General features: G+C 42.8%; 2 protein-coding genes across 2 annotated transcripts; one reads left to right on the top strand and one right to left on the bottom strand.

Moving 5' to 3' along the window:
• Positions 1-2,013: 2,013 nt before the first annotated feature.
• Positions 2,014-5,261, bottom strand: fam167ab (family with sequence similarity 167 member Ab; the record flags this gene model as incomplete). Its single annotated transcript, XM_080832656.1, has 2 exons — positions 2,014-2,390; positions 4,857-5,261. 2 exons carry the CDS (start codon positions 5,259-5,261, stop codon positions 2,127-2,129), a joined length of 669 nt encoding a protein of 222 aa, XP_080688782.1. The 3' UTR covers positions 2,014-2,126.
• Positions 5,262-11,230: 5,969 nt separating this feature from the next.
• Positions 11,231-15,435, top strand: enpp5 (ectonucleotide pyrophosphatase/phosphodiesterase 5; the record flags this gene model as incomplete). The annotated part of the gene is made up of 3 exons (XM_080832644.1): positions 11,231-12,065; positions 12,732-12,908; positions 13,262-15,435. 3 exons carry the CDS (start codon positions 11,231-11,233, stop codon positions 13,684-13,686), a joined length of 1,437 nt encoding a protein of 478 aa, XP_080688770.1. The 3' UTR covers positions 13,687-15,435.
• Between the last annotated feature and the right edge of the window lie 1,890 nt (positions 15,436-17,325).

Below are 17,325 nucleotides of genomic sequence, written 5' to 3'. Positions count from 1 at the left end.
TATAAAGGAAATATTGCTCTCTTACAAACTGTTGTAATCTATAACTAGGATGACGGATCACATTCACCTGAAGAAAAGGGGTTGTATTATCTTGCACAGGAAGAGGGTGTGCGACAGACATCACTTGAGTCATCTGATAACAGAGTGTCTCACATTAAGGTTTGCCATTGCCTGGATGTGAAATATGACCGTGTATTAAGCAGCTAAGAACTATCGATGCTAAGAAGGAGAACTCCCTTCCAGCTATTGTCCCAGATACATTTTACCTCAGGGTTCTTAACTTAGAGTACAAAGGACAGTCTACTATGGCACCCTGGATTTGTCTCTGCAACATAACCCCTGTGTTTTATTGTTGTAGTAGGACACAACGATCAGGCCTTACAAGACTATATCCATGTAGCAAAGTAGGGAATCCAGTCTTCGCATTGTTCTGGAATTAAGCGAAATGTTGTTGTTGTGTAAAGGCAAGCGATGTGGCCTGGTCGGGTAATTGGAAGTCACTTAATTCTGGCCGGGCGGGAGGGCATTGTGTTTGTGTGTATGCCTTTACAGAGAACCAAGAGGCCTTCCCTGTATACAATGACTCATGTCATTTGCAGCATTCATGAGAGTTAAAATGTTCCTGCATGATTGATCAGGACAACCAAGTGTTGCTAGAGGGACTGACTTGGCAAGGCTCTTCTTACACACATACATGTGTGTTTGCGGTGCGTGTGGAAAACAAAGTTGGTCTTTTACATCAACTTAAGAATGCAGCCAGGCAAGTCTGTCTCGTCTCAAGTCCTGTAGACATGGAAAAATGCATTAAATTAACACATACTGTCGGCGTGCCTGAAGCGAACCTTCTCACCACAAGCACGTCCCGCGCAAGATGCACTGAATTATTGCAGGTTGACTGAGTATGAATAGGGGATCACAGCAGATGACTGTACTAACAGTACTGTCTCTTTGGTTACAGTCTTTGTAGATGGCATTGCAGACTTTTACTTGGCAGGAAAATCAGACAAAAACCCTGCTGAGTTGATGGCTAAGTTACAAATGTGACTGACAGGACATTTCCTAAAATGTTTAGTTTATTGTTATCATTGTACAGAATAGCAGAAGATATTGGGTAAAAGTGAACAAAATAAACCAAGGTTCTTTATCTTTACAGCCATGAAAGTAATAGCACGCACACACACACGCGAAACCAAAGACAGTTGTGCATTTCTTCCTTTGGTGATGTGCGTTAAATGTGCCGATACATTTGAGAGGTTTTCTCTAAAGAACGTTAAGGCTTTAGTCAGCAAAAGGCAGAAGGAAAAAAGTCAAAACTCAAGAGGTAAACGAGCTACACAAACTTGGCCTTACATGAGGGGCCATTGCTAATGAGGCAATCATCCATGAAGATCCCGACCCACAAGTCTGTACTGTCGCTAGAGAGTAAGAGAGACAGACAGACAGAGAAAGAGAGAACGATGAAGAGGGGGTTTTGGTAGGGAGCCAGGATAAAACTCAGCTCAGAGGGCAGATGACTCAAAACCTTCATGACCCAGTGTATCCCAGGATCCCCATATCTACCGGATCCTGGAACACAAATCCAATGCGTACCTGGTCAAGGATAGACCTCAGTCAGTTCTAGTGGGGAGGGGAATCTACATCTGGCCAGGATCTAGTATAGATCTGGTGCACATGCAACTCAGAAGGGTCCAAATGGGCTCGTTGCAGCATTGCCTTCATGCAAACGAGGAAGATGCTAAGGCTTTATTTACGTGAATGCTATCTGCTCTCTGTCCCATTACCTTTCTTTAGTCCAGGTGTTTTCAATTCAGCTCCAGCCAAGCTACATCTACCCTTCCACATAAGCACATCGTTGCGCTCCGTTAGCTAAATCAGGCGTGCTACTGATGAGAGCGATCGGGTTAGCAGAGGAGGGAAGGATGAAAGGACAGTCGACCTCACGGAGAACAGGATATTAAAGTTTTGATGCTCTAGTGGTGAGCCATAGTCACAGACACAGACAGACAGACAGACTGTCTGTCTTCAAATCAGGTGTGCACTGTGCACTTGGACCAGGTATAGGTTGAAGATTGTCAGTGTTTGGCCTTTCAGGAGCAGGCTTCAGACCCCCCTGTCTTGGTCCGCTGCTAGCAGAGGGAGAAGCGGCGGGAGTTGATGTTCATCTTGGTGACGCCGATGAGGCGCAGAGGGGCGGAGAGGCCGAAGCCCGGCGTGACCGGGCCGTCGCACAGCAGGTCGGACAGCTCGTCGCGCTCCTCCAGCCCGTAGGTGGCGTCGTTGAGCATGCGCCGGTGCAGGTGGCACGTCTGCTCGATCTTCAGCTTGTTGATGTCGCCACGGAGACGCATGAGCTGCCGCGCCAACTGTTGGTCCTGCAGACGCATGTCCTTCTGGATAGTGAGAGAGAGGGGGGGGAAGCAACCAATCAGAGTGGAGGGAAGCTGGAGAGCTAACCAAAACGACAACAGCAACCATTTCAAACGGTCATGTCAAAACTGCTAAATTCACTCTAACTGATATGCTTTCTCTAAAAAGACAATTTGCCACATTTTTGTTACTGTTATCACACTGGTATCATCTTCAAATTAATTTTCATGCTATATAATAATGTGAACAACAGATTAACACACCTGTTGCTCCAACTAGCCGCCTATGCCATGCAGTAGTCAGTCGTGTGGTGTGGGTCAGCCTTTCATCAGTGCCAACTGTGCTGATGTTTGTTTGTTGTGTTTGTTCAGATTTCGCATGCCGTTTTAGTTTCTAGTTGAATTGCTAGTATCCAACCAAAATGCCCCACTGATCCTTTAACTGATATGTCTTTTACCTCTAGAATACCTGGCATGTGTGATACATTCCAAATCTAAACAATTTTATAAAGTTTGGGAGCATTATCTGAATTATTTGGACCCCAACGTCTCTGACATTATGGTACGGGGATTTCCTGAAAGGTCGTAAGAGAGAATACTTTGCTGTGTACAGTTTTCTTTCTTTATTCATCATTTTTATTGTATTGAATGTGTGTAGCTGAACCAATGTTGTTGTATCTTTGTGTTGTGTTTTTGATGTGTGTGCTTGTTTTAAGTAAAATAAAACCAATAAACATCTTTGCATAGCAGCCTTTTCTGGGAGGTCTGCTGCCACAAAAGCAGTATGATTCTCCCTATTCAAAAGCTTTTCAGGCATGACCTTTTATTGTTACACAGCTCCTTGTTAGGAGAAATTGTTCTGCCCTTAAAAAAGCATCCCGGATGCTTCCATTCGTATGGAAAGCTGCTAGTTAATTTTTAACAAGAGAAACAACCGCCGGACAGATACACTAACACGGCTCCTTGGTAGAGGGAGTACAAAAGCAACACGATCCTTCCCTATTCCTTTCACTGCTGACACCAAGGGCCCATTCTTCCCGTGTGTAAACTTCTTTGTACAAATGTTTGTGAACACACACTGGGAAGCGCTCGGGGGAGGGGGCCGAGAGGGGCCTCTTTGCGTGCCGTGGCCATAACAGCCCATGCATGCGTATGTGCCACCCATCACATCATTAAGCCCAGCAGCAAAAAAAAAAAAGACAACCCTCTTGGAAAATCTGTGAGGTGGGGGTGATTGGGGGTGGGGGGGAAGGAAGGGACTGGTCATCATTTGCGTTCTGTCCCTGCGATTGCTTCCACCCACTTTAACTTGAAAGCCTGCGCAGCACGAAATGTGGGACTGGAGATGAGGACATTGGCTCCGTTGTTAATTTGTAATTAGCTAACTAGTGGCATATCAACTCCCGAGGCTCTCTGGGATGTGGTGAAATATTGCACAGGAGCGGAGGGAAGGCTGGATATCAAGTCCCCACGAGAAACCTCATGTGGTTTCCACAAGTACACTTGTGAGAGCTAGTGATCGGTGTCAAATTAAAGGAAATTTCTACCTTTCAAAGGAATTTTAAAAAGTTAACCCTTACACTGTATACACAATATAAATATTTTGAAAACCGATTTGACAAATCTGGTTATACTTTTATAACTATATAATTATGAATAGAGTTCCTGTTTTTTTTTTGCTGACATGAGGCACCATGTGTGTCGTGGGTCAACGAAATGTTGTGAGAGACACATGCACATAAAGAAAACATTTCTGATTTTACTACCATTTCATAATTACAAGCAAAACATGTTAACAGGTTTGTGTCTCTTCCCTGGTTGCTTGGATAATATACTGGAAGGCTAAAAACATTTAGGGAAGGTTATTTCACCATACCAACATATTCTGGTTTCGTGAGCTCCTTGAGATTGACCAACTTTGCTCCAAATTCCTCTCAGTGCATTTATTTGAAATATTTCAGCTACTCAAAAAATGTGAGCTATTTTAGATAATGGCGCATTTCTCCTTTGAAATATATTTATGGTTATAATGCACGGCCATGCATAAACAAACATAATATGCAGCAATCACTGTCATACGGCCAGTTCATACTGACAACTGTTCATGCCATGAAAGAGGACCGAGCAGTATTAATCACAGAATATTTGTGAGAACCTGTATGAGTTGAGAGAGTATGAGAGAGTCCTAAAGTCTGTTTACTTGACATCTGAGATACAATCATTCCATTTGCTTTTTATTAACAATTGACATTGTCTCACAATTGACATTGACAAGGCACTTTACAGAGCCTGAATCCCCCATAGCAGATGGTGACAAGGAAAACACCCTTCTAATAGGAAGAAACCTTCATCAGAACCCATCTCAGAAAGGGGGAGACCCATCTGTTTGAGTAAGATGCCCGGTACATGGATGTAAAGAGAGAGGGGGTTCAGGAAGGAGGGAGGAAAAGTAGAAGGACAAGAAGCAGAGATGAATTGGGCTTCTCTTACCAGTTCCTTCCTCAGCCAAACGAGCGCCTCGTCAATATTCCCAAACCCCTTCAGGTTCCCTGAGGCCGGACTGGTGTCTCCTGAGACGTCCCTACTCAGAACGATTCCCCCCGGCCTCCCTTCTGTAGGACTGTGGCTGTTACTGCTGCTGCTGCTGCTGCCATTGCCCTGCCCCAGGTCTTGTGTCTTTTTGCCTGGGTCTGCTGCTCCCCTCGCACTGTGGGCCTCCACCTGTGCTCTCCACTCCTGATAGGATGGCCGTCGTGTCTCCAGCCTCAGCTTCTCCGTCAGGGCCTTCAGCGTCCTCAGGTGATCGTCCGAGGACGGGTCCAACACGTCCAAACAGCCCGGCCCGTCCACGACGTCCTCCACCTTGATCTGAGGCACCTGAAGCTCGGTGTCCATGGTCCGTCAGGGGAGAGAGAGAAGCTGAATGGAAAGGTGGAAATAAGTAAACTCCAGTCAGGTGATTCTCATCATGATGCTTATCTGATGTCTACGTTAAGCTACAAGCAAGAACGGATAAAGCCTGGTGTCATCCTTTCATAGCCATAACAATCAGGCTATTAAAGGCACCCAGTGCAACTTTTGAGGCTTAAAAATAAACATTCAATTTCTAGTCTTTTTTACACGTAGTAAGTTTCAATAACTCCATACCATTACATATCGACATTCAAGGAGCAAAGATGAGACGTCGTTGTGTGGTGAGAACTGATAGAAAACGTAAACAACAACAATAGCCGGTGGGGAGAGTCCATTTTTCCATTGGCTGGAATCCTGCTTTATTTATTGGTGGTACCAATAAATAAAGATTTGGAAACAAAATGGCGTTGATTGTTGTTGTTTACGATTTTCATCTTTGCTCCTTGAATGTCGATATGTAATGGTATGGAGTTATTGAAACTTACTACGTGTAAAAAAGACCCAAATGAATGTTTATTTTTAAGCCTCGAAAGTTGCACTGGGTGCCTTTAAAGTCAAGGTAAGTTCACAATCACGTAAGTTCTTCCTCCTCTTCTTGATTAGAGATGGACCCTGTGTGATTTTCTACTAAATCAAAGTATGTCCATTTGAGAATAAGTCAATCTGAGGTGGCCCCTAAAGAGACATAAAAACAAAAAGATGTTAATGAGATGTATTCTCACCGGGTAGGAACCTACTATGAACGTAGGCGAGGGGAAATCTTTGATTGCCGACAGCTTGAATTAAATGTTTCCCCATCCAGTCGTCATGTCATCGACTGGATCCTTACTTGGTAGTTGCCATGGCAACAGATGACTACAGCAAATGACTCAGCACTTCCTTTTTTGTCTTTGACTGTCATGACGGAATCTTTTGGGGCCAGTGCAGACCCTACAGGTGACGGACAGTTTTATCACCACAAGCAAAAACTAAATTCATATCTTATTATCTAGCTAATTATAAGTATCCATCTATTATCAATATTTGATTCTGTATTTTGTCAGTGACAGTTATTTTTTAAGTCATCTCCCATGTGTCTATATCTCTTCTTCCCACCTCCCACCTTTCACAGGCTGGGTGATGACAGCGACAGTAATTCAATTTCCTGTTTCATTGCTCTCTAAAAAAAAGTTGTGCAACCATCAAAGGACACAGAGAACACTCCCATGCCTCGGCAGGTCTGTTTTAACTTCAGAGAGGTGCCAGGATCATGACTAATCTCTAAGGCACCATATTCACACCTCAATCGATCACGTCGAGGCTTGTGGTGGGGTATCATGGCCCTGGGTGAAACATTACACACTTCCTCACAGCATATGCTCTGATTGGACCGCAATCATTAGAGATGGGAGGCTTTAAAAACAGACACCCCCATCCATACAGCACACAAAGCAAGCTGTAATAAATGGAGGATTCCTGTGCTAGGCTTCAGTGTGGGGAAGTCCTGAGCAAACAATCCAGGAGACTCAATACTGTAATCAATAATAAACACATGCCTGATGGAAAAACTTAAGCACTACTCCACTGAAGCAGTGCCTTAGTTATGAGCTTATCAAGTTTCAAGAAATTCTCAACTACTTCTCAGGTAAAAGTTATTGAAGACTACAGGGGTAAAAAGGAAGAGAGACACAACAACAAAATAACTGGTAAGGGGATTCTAGTTGCTTAGTTACAAGAAGCGTCTAAAATTAAAACCCATACTGCACTGTGAAATGTACAGTGCAATTCCAATGAATGTCACACAGCAATGCTGGGCACTTATTCCAGTCAATGTTCCTTAAAGTCGCACTTTAAGCAGTTGGTCAGGAAACAACTACGAGTGAAGTTTTTTTTTTTTATAAATCACAAGACTACGGGGTCCAATGTGACATAAAATAAAAATCAACCTATAATTCAATACGGTGATAATTCAGATGGGTTTTACAAGGTCATGAGGGATATTATTAACAAACCAGGGAACATGCATAAAATGGCTTCTACGCTACAGCCAAACACAGCAGGACACAAGTTATGGTTGGGCCTGCCTGCTAGTAACACTATCTGAAGACTACAATCTGTCACATAGGCACACATGGATTTCCAATTGGGCATGAAAGGCAATACCACTGGCCCGCACTTCTAATTCCATGTCCAGACATTCAGCGGTTACAACCTTAGCGACTACACTGCTTGCCAACGTCTGCCCCATGCCCAGGGTACACTTATTAAGTGCAGGCTGTGGTACAGCGGACACATCAAAATGTGATCTGGCAACTGCTCTGTCTCACTCTCCCTCTCCCTCTCATCCAGAGCCAACGTATGCTGGCAAGACCAATATGAATTATGTTCAAAGTACAAATCAGGGAAGCAGCCAAATGTGTTTGTATGTGTTGTTTTCTTGAGAGCTTGGTAGTTAACAAGGCCTCTGGATCAAAGACTATATCATTAACAGAATCTGAGGATGTTGCAGAGTTCTTTAAGAGTAGGGCCCACTGCTCACTGGAATGTTTTTCCTTCAATTAAGTCAACTACATAGATGGGCACCACATTATAAATGATTCTTCTATTTCTTCTATTAAATAGAATAGAAAGTAGAAGACCCTATTTTCGAACTGCATAAAACTAATAATAGCCTGCTACTTTCTTAGAACTAATTCTCAAATAACCTTTATGGTTTTAAACATCTTTTTTCAAAGCATTTTACACGTTGGTTTGTAAATAATAAAAACGTATTTACCAGGAGGGACCATCAGAGAGACTGTAGCCTACACAAGCCCAGCCGTCACAGTTAGATGAAATCGATAAATAATTGTACAATAGGATTGGCTGCGTCCCACAGCGGCACTGCCCTCTAAAGAAATAACCTTGTAGTTTTTCATAGATACGGTTGTAAAGCCTTACCAAAGATACACTAAAACGCTTTAATGCTAAGGCTATTTAAACACCCTAGTCTACAGTCCCCAATAAAAACAAGACACGTGAGAGAAGGCAACGTTACTTAAGGTAATTTCATCTATTGCAGTGGATCATTTGTAATCGATGTTGTGCTCATCTAGAAGTTTATCTGCAGTACACTGGCATACATTTCTAAACTCTCCTAAGAACTGTAAAACGAATCACTTACCTGGTAACGTTACGACCTTAATGCACAGACACAAAAAAGCTGTCTACTTCGTTCTTTTAAAAGTTGATGTGACCAGAGCACGCATTTCAATGAGATCTCTGACTTAAAACATCGTAGGTCTACATCTCGCTAGCGCACTGAATGACCCTGTCATCGTTAGAGGAGGGGCGAGCTGATTTTCGTCAGGTCTTGGTTGCCTGGAGACTGTTTAAGAATCCTCGTGAAAACAGCGCGCGTCGCTGACCGGGCTCGTGGATTGCTCTCGGAAAAACACGCGCCAGAGCGGTGTGACCGGAGCGGTGCCGCAGCGTTAACGGCACATTGGAGTCAGTCAGGTAGCCAGTGCCCTGACATTAACAAAACGATTAAAAAAGGTCCTTGCTGTTTTAACATCCAGAGCTTTGCCAATACAACGAATTTGTCATGCACTTCAGCCACTCACTAGTACCAAATATTAATGTATCAATTGACACGTCTGCGTAGTGGTTTCAAAACGTGCATCACGTAGCCTACAACTCACGTAGAGGAAGTCGCATAATGCAAGGCAGTAAAATGTGTAACTTTATTCCTAACCTTACTCCCATGACCCCTTACTCCCATGACCCCTTCGAAAACAGATCTATCGAATGGTAGCCTATTATCCTTTAGTTGAGATAAACTGAAAGGTTTGACTGGGACATATATCTCAGGACTATATTTATTCGAAATTGTGAAGATATGGATCTGGATGTCATGTTTTTTTCTTTTTTTTTCTATGCTTATAATGAGTGTTCTTTAAGCCTTCTCTACATAACTCAAGAATGGCTATAAGTGCTCGAGTCCACACATCTATTTCCTTTCACTTTTCACGACACGATTGGCTCTGTCATAGTGTGGTGGATTATCTGAACATTTTGCAGTAGCCCGTCTCACCTCACAAAAACGGTACTCGCCTGCCCCCTTCTGTTGTAAAAACACAGTATCACCATCCCGGGCGTACATAAAGAGCGTTTGGGGCAATTTGGAACAATTGTTCTTGTTACATTTTCTTCATTGATGTTTTCATAATGTTTTATTAAGCAGTAGCCTACTTTAACTTCATAAGTCAACGTAGGTTACACACGGTTTTGTGATGCAAGGTGGTTGCACAGCCAGGGCTTTTGCTATTGTGCTGTATGGGAAATTTAAGTATCAGTAAATACATCTAGCCTAATCATCAAGCAAGACATTGAGGAAATTGCAAGGACATTTGAGGTCGTGTTCATTATTGCCATAGTGTTTCTGATGAGATAGGCAACAGGCTTCTATCGCCTCATATAGTTTGCATTACTGCAAGATAGGCTATCAATTTAATAGCCTTGTGTATTACGTCATCTAGTCAAGTGCACCACTGGCGCATTTTCTCTACGCGAACTTCATAGTCGCTCAGGACACCAGTAAGCCACATGAACAAAATTCGCTTTTGCGAGTGGTTTCTTGGATTTTGCGCAGTCATCGCAGATTTGTAAATAACAGCGTATTTTGAAATAAAAAGTTGCAAGATCTGCTACAGAGATACCGTGTAGAGGGAGGGACTTCCTGCCACTGACGGTGTTTATTTTCCCCCCAGACGAGCTACTGTAAGGTAAGGGTGTTAGTCTGTGATCATTTTGTTGATCAGGCTACTTTTGTTGAAATGTTTGTTGCATAATTCTGATTGTCGAGAGCGGGTCATACCTACCAACGCAGTCTATAGTTGTCGGTCTTAAAGATACATTAAATACTCTTTTGTAGGCTGCTACTGCGGTGGTAGGCTATATTAGGGGTTTCTGCTCGCTGCTTATTGCTTGAGGGGTCAATTAAGGTAGGCTAGTTTGGTATTTTTTTGCAAACGATAATTTGTATGTGCTTGTTTTTTTACCACTATATTTTGTCGTATGCGCATTGTCCAGAGATCAAACCTATAGGCTTTTTTGATCACAAATGGGAGCCTCGCAAATAGCCAATGATGTCATCTTTTCATGGAACACATTTTAATTACATAATCATGGCTGCTTTGTTGCAACAAAATTCAATAGCAAGAAAGGATACTCGCGTAATTGGCAACATTTTGTTGCGGAGCGTGAACAACAGTCCTTTGCAAGCGTTCTGTCGTAGTAGGCTAATGAATGGGATACAAGGCTACGCCGTCGCAGATATTTTAAATAATGAAATTCACTGCCATAAATTTAGTTTCCCGAGCCGTTTGGCACCTTGTTCTCTGATATCCCATTCAAACGAGGCATTAAATCATTTCAAATTGTATAAGCCTTATGTAGCCCTAATGTTAATTACACGGTTAGGACAGACTATGCGATTCTGACAGCGCAATATCAATGAAAGCAGTTACTCATGTATGTTCGATGGAAAACGAAAAACTGCGAGGCCCCTGACCTACTTCACGATATTTTCCCGAATCGTTTTGAATGACTCCTATATTATTATATTTAGCTATAAGTGTAGCTGCCGCTAGTATCTAATCATTTTAATGTTTTCTCTCTTAATGAATTTCTGCAATTGTTTAAATCAGAAGGGAAGTCCTAAAAATATCTATCCCACTGCCTGTTTTTTTTTTCACCATATATTTAATATTTAATTAAATGACACAGTGGACAATAAGCCTATGTTAAATTCCTTGTGGCACACAAAAAAAGACAGATACATTCTCTATTGCATTGTGTGATCCCTCTACCCTATATCTAAAGGGCCTAGATATGAAAATTTGCATTCTTGAGATTCTTTGAGTGGATACTGACTATCTTGCTTTGTTTCCTTGTCTATCTGTGTCGAAGGTGCCACACATTCAAGCACCATGCTGAACCGTCTGTTAAGAAGTTGGAGCACACTTGGCTGTCTTTTAGCCCTGACTCTGCCACCTAACTCCAGGCAAGAGGAACGCGGCAAGCTCCTGCTAGTCTCTTTCGACGGCTTCCGCTGGGACTACATCAACCGCGTGCCGACACCCAACTTTGACGCCGTGATGAGGGAGGGCGTCCAGGTGGAGAAGGTGGTGAACACCTTCATCACCAAGACTCTGCCCAACCACTACACGTTGGTGACGGGCCTTCACGCCGAGAGCCACGGCGTGGTGGCCAACGAGATGTTCGACATGCGCCTCAACCGCTCTTTCTTCATGGAGGGCCAGAGTGCCTACGAGCCGCGTTGGTGGGAGGAGGCGGTGCCGCTCTGGGTGACCAACCAGAGGGCTGGCGGGCGGAGTGGGGCCGCCATGTGGCCCGGCTCGGACGTGGAGATCCACGGGGTCTACCCCACGCACTATGTGCCTTACAACGCGTCTGTGCCGTTCGTGAGCCGCGTGGAGAAGCTCATCAGCTGGTTCTCGGGTCCCGAACCCATCGACTTCGGAGTGCTCTACTGGGAGGAGCCGGACGAGAGCGGCCACAACCTGGGGCCCGAGAACCCCCTCATGGATTACGTGATCGCTGGCATCGATGAGAAGCTGGGCTTCCTGCGCGAGGAGCTGAAACGGGCCGGGCTGTACGACGATATCAACCTGATAGTGACCAGCGACCACGGCATGACCCAGTTGTCGTCAGAGAAGATCATCGAGTTGGACAGCTATGTCAGCCGTGACCTGTATACGTGGATTGACAAGAGCCCGGTGGTTGGCATTATACCCAAAGAAGGTAAGGCACAAACTCTTAAAGCGGGCTGCAACAGTCACAGCGAGCACGGTATGTTGTCACAGGTCAGAGGTGACAGAAAAGGGCCCCAAATGCCCTTTAAGTTCTAAGCTGAGGAGCCACAGCCTGGCATTCTATAGTCCCTTGACTCTCACTGCATTCATCGCCATCTGAAAACACTCCACTGCATTCTCTTTCAAATGCTGGTGAAATTGGCTCAACAGTCCAAGATTAATGTTCACAATCAAATCAGCCTTTGAGCCGGCTCTCATCAGCACCAGTGATTTTCAAAACTTCCCAGAATCTCTCATCTTTTTTATTTTTTCCATGTAAATCCACACCACCACTTTGAACTCCATTTTCAAGAAGCATGGGAGTGGTTTGAGTTATTTCGAGTTTTACTCAACATGCAAAGCATTTAGATCCAATTCCTTCAAGGGTGCCTTCAGACACATATTGCAATGGCAATGGGATATGGTGTCTTTCCTCAATCTAACAAGGCTTTTGAAACTGTTGTATTTTCTGACTATTCTGTGTGCTTCCGGTCTGCGGGACAGTTCTTTTCAATATAAGAATCCGTGGCCATGTATTATAATGTGCTAGAATTCGATGACAAAATGTATAATAATGTCTATAGAAGTGCATTAATATGTTCCTCTCCCCTCTCAGGTAGTTCTGATGAGGTCTACACTTCCCTCCTGAATGCCAATCCAAACTTATATGTTTACAAGAAGGAAGACATTCCTGATCACTACCATTACAGACACAATGACCGGATAATGCCTATTCTTCTGGAAGCCCGAGAAGGATGGACCATTGTGCAGAACAAGACTACACAATTCATGCGTAAGTATCAGATACCTTCATTCCAGACATCAGTCTATAAGAGAACGTATTTCCATTAATCAGACAATCATGTTGAGTAACAAGAAGCTCCCTTTTTGTCAAATTCAGCAAATTGCTAGCTATCAGTTCTGTGTGAGTGCTACACTGTCCTAGCTCTGTAAATGGGAAACAAACATAGTGCCTCGATTGGAGCCATACACAGTTTCAGCCAATCAACATGTGGCTTTAGGTGCCCATATGGGGGGGGGGGGGGGGGGGTGTAAACGGTTGAGCTCAAATATCAGCAACCTTTTACCAAGATCACAGAGTGTATCTTTAATGTGATGTTCCTGTCTGTGATTTTTTATGTTCAGTGGGAAACCATGGTTACAACAATACGCTGGCAAGTATGCATCCCGTTTTCGTCGCCCGCGGACCTGCCTTCCGAAGCGCCTACGTCAAGAACACTATGCACTCTGTTGACCTTTACCCCCTCATGTGCCACATCCTGGGGGTGCCCCCCTTGCCCAACAACGGGTCCCTGGCCAGTGTTCAGGATCTCCTGGAAGAGGCACTCACAGAGACTCCCAGTCCCCCCCCCACGCCCAGGCCCTTCGTACCGGTTCGGCCCAAGGATCCGTCACATGCCTGGGTTGTGGGCCTCCTCCTAGGTACTACGTTGGTGGTGTTCTTCCTCTTCATCTTCGTCAAGCAGGTGACGCTGAAGCAGTTGCCCACTCTCCCTCTCAGCAACCGGGAGATTTCACAACCCTTGCTCTACGAGGAGCTGCGACTCTAACACATGTCTGTAGCAACTTTGTACTTACACTTATTTATATTAACATCGTTTCGAGTGAGGGAACAGCACCTAGACATCCCCACAGCAAGCCGTTTTCTCTTCTTTTGTGCGTAAAACACTTTAGACATTAAAGGTGCAGTAAGTAAGTTTTTTATATTAACGTTTCAAGCAAGGGAGTAACACGTAGTCATCCCCAAAGCAAGCTGTTTTCTCTTGTTTTGTGTGTGAATCACTCTAGACATTAAAGAAGCAGTAAGAATGTTTTTGTTGTGAAAAAATTTAAATGCTTCCAGAGACCTAGAATAATTCTTAAGTGTTAAATTATAGTTGTTCCTGCATCTTGATTCTTTGTTTGAGTTTATGTTTTTGTTGACAATTTAGGGGGCTCTGAAATGTAAACAAATACACTAAATAAGACTAAGCAGGTTTTAGAGGTGTAATATGTGACACACACTTTATCCTGCTTTCAGTGTTGCACATCATTGTAAGTCCAGAGATATGTTTAGTTTTTTACACCAAAAACTACTTAGTGCACCTTTAAGCATTGAACAATGTCCTCAGGTGTTCAGAGATCCTGCTGTGACTATGCTACAAGTTTTTTACTGATGTTTAGTCCTCGTCAAGTCTAGGGGGCTTTGGCCACTAGAACACACAAGCGACCAAAGAGGCGGTAAATATCAAAGTAGCAGTCACTTAATCCCTAGAGCTGTGCGATGAATGAAGGCTAGCCATTTGGCTGCAGACCAACCACTTAATGATTTATTCCCATCAAACTACTCTTTAAGTTCCATCTAGATTTAGGGAATTTAGCCGCTAAATGCTGTTGGGCTCCAACTGGATTTAGCAGCTAAGTGACTTGATTGTGTTCTCCCACTGTTGAATGTGAGTGTGTGCTCTCAGATCCTGTGCTGATAGTCAGAACATCTCTATGAACACAGGTCACGCAGCAGGACGAGACCTATAACACACAAGTGTCTAATGCAGCTGACAATGAATTTTAAGAGAACATTTCTTTTTCCAGTCCTAGATTAAGTCTAACTGCCAGTGTTGTTTTTTTTTATATATATATTGCTTTTTTTTTGCATTTTTCATTGATCTGCCAGGTTTGTTGGAGGTTTATGTCTTGTGTACTTCTTTTTCTCCCATCTTAATTCATCATTGTATTAAGGTTAAGTGCAATTACTTTTTGACAGTTTTACATGTTGTGTTTGAAATAGAGGTAGAGATGTGTCAGTGTTTTAGTTTCGACTCGACTACTAAGGTTGGTAGTTGAAAAGCTTCTTGCAAGTTGTGCTCTTTATTAAGAGCAAGCTCAAAAAAAAAAATAGCCTATTTAAAAGAATACTATACTAGAGGGTAGGTGGCTTGTTTGCACAATTTATTGAGCGTTTTTAAAAGGGAGTTTCCTAATGCCAAACGTTGTTAAGGGGGGGACGGATATCTGCTAACAGCTAAGAATATTGCACCACAAGTAGAGTTTTCCTCCAATGTAATGTCAGATCATTAAGATTACTTTTGAGCATGACATCTAGTGCAAATATATTGTCATACATGCGACGTTAACACTGTGATCTACCTTCTCCAGGTAAAGAACTTTTCAGAAGTATTGTATTTCATGTGTTCTTTGATGTAGTCATGGTCCTCCAGGTCTCTTCGACCTTAAGAGAAAAGAAACTTCATGTTCTGTGGCTTAATTATCGTTTAGTGAAGAAAATTAACTTGACTACCAGAGTGATGGTGACATTTCCTCAATCGTTTCAGTGGCTACTAGAACGTGCTTTGTTTTTACTTATGGTTTTAACAAATCCTAAGTGTTACATGTTCAAATTGTTGGTTTTGATTAAAAGGAATAGTGGCAAAATCCATCTGTTGTCAGCAAAAACATTTTTTCTGTATCTCATTGGGTTCCTAGATATGAAGTGGGATAGGCGCCACTGCATTTGAGCATTAACATGTGAAGTGAAAGTGAAAGTCCTCTCTATGGCAGAGGTGGTGTAGACAAACACACTCTGAAATTCACCTCTGCATTTAACCCATCCAGGGAAGTGACACACACACTCACAGTGAAGTGAGTTTACACACTAACCCGGAGCAGTGAGCTGCCATTGGCGGCGCCCGGGGAGCAGTGATCGGGGTTAGGTGCCTTGCTCAAGGGCACTTCAGCCATGGATGTGGGCATGGTACACGTCATTTTACTGCATCACCTCACCTTTAACATGCAGGAACGTTATTGCTTGCCTGTAATATAATGACTCACAGAGTAGAAATCATAATGTTTATATTACATATACAGTACTGTGCAAAAGTTTTAGGCAGGTGTGAAAAAATGCTATGAACTAAGAATGCTTTGAAAAATGTAAACAATAAATGTTTATTTTGAATCCATTTAAATGGTAAGACTGAGCACAGCAACAAGACACAACGTAGTTATACAGCATCAGCAGGGTCTCTCCCAGACAAAGATTTCAAAGAAGACAAGGGTTTCAAAATGTGCAGTTCAAGCTCTTTTGAAGAAGACGTAGAGGATCGTAGACGCAGTGGTCAGCCAAGGAAACTTAATGCAGCTGATGAAAAACACATCAAGCTTATTTACCTTCGAAATCGGAAGACTTCAAGCAGTGGCATCAGCTCACAGGCATGAGAATCACTCACCTTTCAGCGAAATTCGCCGTTTTGAAAACAAAATAGGTGACCTACGTGAATCGTGTAGATTCGATGAGTTTTGTTTTTGTGGGGGGGGGGGGGGGGGGGATATTTTTCATATTCAGATGACATGTACATTTGTACTGAACTAGTGCTGGCGGCGGCAAGGTGCTCAGTGTTGCCAGATTGTAAATTGTGTATCATATCAAAGGCTCAAAATGATCGTATTTGGAGGATAATGAATTATATCTGTCAACACTGGGAAAGTTTGACCAATGACAGAGCTCGCGCAAGAAGGTGGAACGTAAGTGATACCCTTTCCAAAACGTGTAAAGACGTAATAACTCATTTGTGAAAGACCCAGAGAAACAATAATATCCGACGAGGCAAAATCCCGGACAATTTTGGAATCCCTGCTGGACGCATTTTTTTGGTGTGACCGTAATGTTACCATATAAAACGTTAAAACATGTGTTCGGTAACTTAACGGGATGATTCATTTCAAGGGGCATAACCTTCAGATACAAGTATGAAAAAGTTAGCAATGATGTGATTAGCCTGGTTACGAGACGGCTACGGTGTGAATAACTGATGGAGTAAGATAATTTAGCTACATTAAACACTTCCAACACAGAGGGCTTTTTTTGACTCTGTTAGGTAGTCTGCCATGCCTGATATTTGTGTATATTTCACCTAACTAAAAACCATTAGGCAAAAGTAGAATTTATGATTATATTCTAGAACAACTCAGCAATAATAAAATGAGTGTAAAAGAAAAGTAGTAAAAAAAGTTTTTTATTAAAATGAAATCTAAAGACACTAAAATTAACTCTAGCTTTAGAGGTGCTCAGACTTTTTACAAAAAACACATTGTAAATATTTTGGAAGTTTTCTTTTTTACTCTGAACCTTGTAAACATATGTGTTTGCTCCACATAGGTGAGTTTAGCATTCAGAAAGTGTGTGTGATTTCTACACTTATTATAAGAATTTTACA

Source organism: Sprattus sprattus (assembly GCF_963457725.1).
Source record: "Sprattus sprattus genome assembly, chromosome: 2".
Classification (NCBI taxonomy): domain Eukaryota; kingdom Metazoa; phylum Chordata; class Actinopteri; order Clupeiformes; family Clupeidae; genus Sprattus; species Sprattus sprattus.
Note: the sequence above shows the minus strand (reverse complement) of the source record. Positions and strands in the feature narration are given on the sequence as shown.